The sequence below is a fragment of the Puntigrus tetrazona genome, chromosome 5, assembly GCF_018831695.1.
Source record: "Puntigrus tetrazona isolate hp1 chromosome 5, ASM1883169v1, whole genome shotgun sequence".
Taxonomy (NCBI): Eukaryota; Metazoa; Chordata; class Actinopteri; order Cypriniformes; family Cyprinidae; genus Puntigrus; species Puntigrus tetrazona.
The window spans coordinates 19157597-19164248 of record NC_056703.1 but is presented as its reverse complement, the minus strand read 5'-3'; the positions used below and the strand labels follow the sequence as shown (position 1 = coordinate 19164248).

Below are 6652 nucleotides of genomic sequence, written 5' to 3'. Positions count from 1 at the left end.
TTTCACAAAAGATTGCTTTCTAGTTCTATTTTCATTTAACAGAACACCAAGAAAACATGGTAAAAGACTAAAAAACAAGTGACAAAAGGCAAATTACAATTTCACAGTGACATTTTAATCAGATAAATAAACATTTAAAAGACTGTACAAACTATACAAAACATGACAGAATATAAGAAACAAAGAAGTGTATTCACAGAATTTTCAGGTAAAAGTAGTCAGTTGCAAGAAAAAGGTGTTTTTTTTTTACTATTTGGGGGTTTTAAGGAAATCAAAGATCACATAAAAGCTGTCGGGATATCATGTATAGTGTTTTGTTCTGATTTCAGTGAGCTAGAAAAGGATTACATTGGCCAATACACCCAAAAAATGCTCAGAGAAAAAAAAAAAGTTTTTGCAACAGCTAATTCATTATCTGAATGCAGACTGTGTACCATATGGGCAAAAGATATTGCTCGCTGTCTGATGTTTCATGTACAACTCAAACATAGACACTGATGTTCCTGACTAGGGACTAGATAATATATCAACACATTGCAAAAGGTCCAGCGCACCCAAAAGCCCTCTGCAAAGAAGTAAAGCATTTCTTCTGACAATGTATGACTGAAGACTCCAGGTTTAATCCAATCGGTATGTTTATTACTATCTGGGGGTCACGTTATCTTTTTGGTTTTGCATTTTTGAGAGGCAGGATGAAGTTGAGATCTTTTCTCAGCTGAAGAACCTGGTAGGACTGTAAATTAACAATAATAGCTCATTACCAAACAAACAAACTCAATAGTATTTTGCAAATGTAACTGCAAATTACAGTTCTTCTGTAGACCTAATTTACCTATTTTAACTTTAGTCACCTTAGAAGTAGCTCGGCGAATAAACGTAACATAACCAAACATGAGAAAATGAAAGATATTGAATTAAAAAACTATTTACTCCTGTACTGCAACCCTGACCAGATCTATATACACTTTCACTTTTTTGATGAACTACATACGGAATATTAAATCACGATTGTAAAACAATAAAATGCTTAGTTGAGCTACACATGTTATCAGGACTAAGTTTACAAAAACTAAATATTTGAATATTAATTAAACATTATATTCATGCATTTAGATTTTTATTGAATTTTCTTTTAAGGAGGCTTACCTTCATAAATTCTGCTTTAATGGCTTCAAACTTAATCTTGTTGTGAACAGCTCTGGCTGTGTTTGTGCGATCAAATGGTTCTAAAAAAAGAAATAAAAATTTAATTAAACAAAAAAATAAGAAATATGTTGGGAACTGATATTGATGTATTAATAATACAAACAATTACTATTCTTATGTACTCTTTCAGCACTTGATATTGGGACGGTTTACCTTCTACACAAATGAACTTATCTCTCCATTCTCTCCAACTGGTCTTGGGGAGAGTTCTTGCCTGACGCACAGAGATCACATGTTCATCCCATCTGTGAGAATATAACAATTCATTGTAAAGACATGCTTTTCAGTGCAATTCGACTTGTTTATTCTCAGAAGCATATGCACATATCCAGAGTGTTATGAGCATTAGAGCAAGCCATCTGGGCCAGGGCCACATGCAATGCCAGAATTTCACCTGCTGTTGTCAGTCAAGCAAAGTGACATGAAACAGGAGCTTTGCAGGTGGCTTAGATTTAGGTTAGTTTTTGTTAGCAGCACTGGCCCCATCTATTGAAAATAAATCTAATCTGCGGGATGCAAACATTACAAATTTAATTGACAATTATTTACCCCTGTGCTGTGCCGTTCAGAGTCAAAAATGATCAACCTTTTTTTTTTAAATGATCACCTATCATAAATCTTGGATTCAGTCTTTTTGTCAGCTTATTTTCTTTCAATTAGCACAAAGATAATTGCTTCCCACAGATTTACAGTCTATTTGTGGTGGCACTGCACCTGAGGGAGTATACTTGATCTTATAACTTCGATACGATAAAAACACAGATATACCATTTTTATATATATATATATATATATATATATATATATATATATATATATATATATATATATATATATATATATATATATATATATATATATATGAATAGAGAGAGAGAGAGAGAGAGAGAGAGAGAGAGAGAGAGAGAGAGAGAGAGAGAGAGAGATATTGGGTTTTGTTGACCGATAACTAACAAAGAAAATCAGAACATGGCATATTTTTACATTATTGAAATGAATTTGCATTGGTTTACTTCAATTTTCATCTATTTTTTAAAAAATTACATTATTTACCCAAAAATAGTGTGGTGTGAGTTAACTATTTAACTACACTCAACATATACATAACATTTAGTAAAACATGGATTAAATTATTAATATGTATTTAGTTGGAGCGCAGTGTGTGTAAACTGGCTGTCAGAGAGGGGAAAGAAAGGGTTTTTTCTTTTTGAAACTGGTCGTAGTCTTCTTGTTCAATCAAAAACTGAAATACTTAAGCTCAGTCTGCGTCCTACAAACAATCAATCAGTTCCAAAAAGAAAATCTGTGCTAAACGAAATAAAACAAGCAATAATATATAGTAGAACAATAAACATATGCAATTTTTGCCTATCAACACCTCTAAAATTAATTTTTTGTTGTTTTGTTGTTGTTTGCACAAAGCCGTCAGGTTTTAGTTCAATGTGAGAACACTAACTAGCATGAACTTTTGACCTCAGGGGGGTTATGTGATATAGAACTACATATTCTGATGTAATGGGTTACAAAATAAAGTGAGAATGTTTTTGCTTAAAATGCCTAAAATATAAGTTTGATGAATGCCATAATTCAATAATGTTACTTACTTGAAAACAGTGGCATAGTACTTGAGGAAATCCAAGAGCAAGTCTCCCAGGGAGGACTGGTTTTTAGACACAAAAGCTGGAATATTGCTTGGTCCACTGGGCACAAGATGAATGTCCATCTTACAGTTGAAGCACTCCTGAAAGCAATGATTACAGCATGAAGTGAATTCATAAAAAAAAATATCTGTATTTGCAATTCATTTATTAGAAAATTATCTTACTGGATAATCCATCTGAAGGCATGGTATGACAGGTTCAGGAAGAGCTATATGAGACAACAAAAGCAGAAACGCTTCAGTGCTTATATTCTTTAAGACTTGCCAACTCTCAGTCCAAACATTGCTAATTACAAATGTTTTGTGTGTTGGACCTTATTTCAAAACACAAAAAAAAAAGTCTCACTCTGAAGGTAATGCAGGACCATAAGAACCAGCGTGTAGCTGCTCAGTGTTCCCCGGCTGGCATCATTGATGCGGTGGTGACTTGCCCATTTCTTTATTACAAGGATGATAGGGCGAACACGTTTTTCAACTGAAATAAAATTAAAATGAATGTTTATCATTTACATAAAGATTTAAATAAGTTACACATTTCTGATCGTACCATAGGCGTACGTCCGCAGCAAGAAGGTGTTTCTGATACCAACGGTGTTGTTAAAGTTCAAGTCAAACTCCACACCACTGGCGTGAAAAAGAAATCCAGAAGAAAACGGTTAGCTGATGCTGATCTTTACTGCTCATTACATTCACAATGCCAGCGCTTGTTAAATATAATTCACCATACAGCTCAAAAGTTTGTGTTAGGGGTAAGACTTTAAATAAGGTTCATTAGTCAACATGAACTAAGATTGAACAATTCTACTACAGCATTTAATCATCTTAGTTAATGTTAATTTCAGCATTTACTAATGCATTATTAAAATCACAAGTTGCGTTTGTTAACATTAGTTAACGCACTGTGAACTAACATAAATGAACAATGGTTATTTTCTACTATCATTAACAGAGATGAAAAAAAAAGTGTGTAATAAAAAATGTTTTGATTAAACACACACACACACACACACACACACACACATTATATATATTTAATAATACTTAACAGTATTAGCATTTTTATTGTATAATAAAATATATGTAATTCTGATACTCTGGAATACTTCTAAAAAAACAAAAAATCAGAAGTATCAGAATTACATATATTCTATTATACAATAAAATACTAATACTGTAAAATATTATTACAATTTAATATTAATATAAACGAATTTAACAGCATTTATATGAAATGGAAATCTTTTATGAAGCCTTATCCTATATCGAAAAAAAAGTGTCTGTCCCTTTTGATCAATTTAATGCATCCTTTCTAAAAAAAAAACATTCAGTTAAAAAAAAAATGTTTTAAAAATGTAGAAAGAATGTAGTGTAGGCACACCAATTTCTGACTGCAAATATAACACAAAACTGAAAAAACCTACCTGACTCGGTCCCTGAATTTCAGAATGGGCACTTTAGCTCTGATGAGCTTAGGACTCTCAATGTAAGCTGTGAAACAGCAGTAATGACGTTAGTGGGTGAAGAGGGAAACATCTGTATGTTTGAGGATGTATGTATTGCAAACCACTTACACAATTTGTAAAGCAATTTCCGCACAAGATTAAGAACATATACGGCATCTTTTCTGTTTACCTACAAAGGCGTATATATAGAGTTACACCCAAGACAGCAAAACCTGAACAATTAGGGTAGAAATTATTTGGACAGGACTAGAAAAAAAAAAAGAAAAAAAAGTGTGTTTGTTTACCGTCCCTTCTTCGGTGACAAGACAAAGATCTGCATCACTGCTGCGACTACCAAAGCCATTTAAAGATGAGCCGGTCAAGAAGACTTGAGCGCCTTCACCAAAAAAAAAAGCAAAGTTTAAAAATCAGGAGAGATTTGGAGAAATTAAGCATTATATCACAGCAATGGATCGTCCAAACATCACAATAATTAACAAATAATCCACTCCAGTCCTTCAATGTTCTGTGAAAAGTAGCACGTTTAGAATAATTCCCCATAATACTGCTTTATTCTATTAAAAAGTCATCTTGTTTTTACTTGCATCAATTATTTGTGCATTATTATGAGGTGTTTGTCAGCTTGTCACCTGTCAGCTATGACCTGTCTTATCAAAATTAATGGCAAAACAAAAAAAGCGTAACGTACATGGAAAGATTGTCTGGATGTCCCTCTGCAGTGCTGCTCGGCAGCGTTCCTTCTTCTCCAGATCTTCATTCTGTTGCTCGTAAGCCTGAAACAGCTCGAGAATCTGCTGACTTAGCTGGGGGCAGAAGAACAAAAATATATAACATCAAAATTAAGTAAAATTAAGTACTAATGCACGTGTATCAAATAAAAGCCCTGCGACTTTAATTGGCTTTTTTAAATGGCTTTAATTTGCGTGTTCACCTTGTCATTGACTGATGATGGCTGAAAGGTGCTCTGCTGGGATCCCTCTCTTAAAGGTGGCACACAGCCTCCGGTCTTGGAGGCGGCAGATGAGCACGTGGGGACGCAGGAATAGGAATTACCCATTTCTCTGCTTGACACTGGTCCAGTCGCAGGTTGGGGGGTAAAGTTGGCATTTTTCGAAGGCCGGCTGAGAGGAGCTGGGGAACCGAAACGCTGTCTCTTCAGGTCACTCTCAGTCTGTTTATCTCTCCTTCTCCTGGCACAGTAAATAACATTTCACTTGAGGCAAAGAACACACCCTATTGACTGAAATACTGAATAGCGACTCAGTGGTTTGTGGTCACATGTTCAAGATGCCCGAGGGCTGCTCACTTTCTGTTCCTTCCATCAGGCTGCTCTACTTGCGTCCACTGACATGTTGGAATCAAAAAAGGAATATTCATCGGCGGACCAATGAAGCTAAGGAGACAGACATGAAGAAATCAAATAAATGTGCACGAGATAATGCAGTTTGAAAAGCACAATATGCACTCACTTTGTAACGTTCAGATGGGCTTCAGTCCTCCGTTGCTGGGACAGCGTGTGTGGTAAATATCCAGATTGCCCATCTTTATGGGAAAAGACGTAACCTTTAGGGAACATCCTCCTGCTCAGCCAGAGCAAACATCTGCTGCCTTCGGCTTTACAAAGAAAACAGTAAGTTTGGAGACAACAGTCTGAAAACAGATCATTTTAAAATATGCCATCTTGGCAGTTTCTTTCATTTGTAATGTGAGATTAAACGCAAAACAATAAACAGGCATTTCCAAATGAACAACCTTTCATTGCTTCATTGTGAAATTTATTTGTGATGAAATCACAAATGAAACCAAAACAAGCAGCTCAGTGGATGAAGAGCGCTAGAACATAGCATCAGTTCAACGTTACTAGCTAGTACAATAACTGTTAACAACCAAATGTAGAAAGTCTGTAATAATCGCCTTCGACTGTTCTAAGTAACAAGCGAAGAAAGAAGAACTCACCGATAACGCTGGCACGTTTACTAAGGAAGAGAGCACAAGCGTGTGAAAAATATCAAAACACCATTGCTTCCGGGTTTTTGCCTGCGATTTTAAAATAAAAGTCCCGTGCTTCACGACACTGTATGGTAGAAAAACTATCCGCTCTTTAACGCTACACTGAAACATAACATTCTAAAATATCTTATATTTAAAACAGAATATAGATGTTTGTCCGTGACCAATTGTCATTGGTTACTTTTTGTACATTCCTATGAATTGTGTTGTTGTTTTCTCAAATTATGAGTAAAATGGGCCTGTAGTAAACATAAATATAACCCACATATGTGGCCATCATGTCTCAAACATTTACTTTCTTTCTTTCTTTCTT

At 34.9% G+C, this 6652-nt stretch overlaps 1 protein-coding gene across 1 annotated transcript; it reads right to left on the bottom strand.

Moving 5' to 3' along the window:
• Positions 1-93: 93 nt before the first annotated feature.
• Positions 94-6390, bottom strand: tent2 (terminal nucleotidyltransferase 2). The gene is made up of 15 exons (XM_043240052.1): positions 6286-6390; positions 5799-5943; positions 5636-5722; positions 5261-5519; positions 5018-5132; positions 4614-4705; positions 4438-4498; positions 4288-4354; positions 3414-3490; positions 3213-3341; positions 3032-3075; positions 2811-2947; positions 1360-1451; positions 1147-1226; positions 94-733 (listed from the first exon to the last, which is right to left on the bottom strand). Exons 2-15 carry the CDS (start codon positions 5903-5905, stop codon positions 659-661), a joined length of 1422 nt encoding a protein of 473 aa, XP_043095987.1. The 5' UTR covers positions 5906-5943; positions 6286-6390; the 3' UTR covers positions 94-658.
• Positions 6391-6652: the final 262 nt, after the last annotated feature.

Bases quoted from the DNA above. Each gene is read 5' to 3' on its own strand.
- tent2 (XM_043240052.1), bottom strand. From the start codon at position 5,905: ATGTTCCCTAAAGGTTACGTCTTTTCCCATAAAGATGGGCAATCTGGA. The intron at 4,355-4,437 runs GTAAGTGGTTTG...GCTGTTTCACAG, and splicing joins GAAATTGCTTTACAAATTGT to CTTACATTGAGAGTCCTAAG. The intron at 3,491-4,287 runs GTAGGTTTTTTC...TTTTCACGCCAG, and splicing joins AAATTCAGGGACCGAGTCAG to TGGTGTGGAGTTTGACTTGA.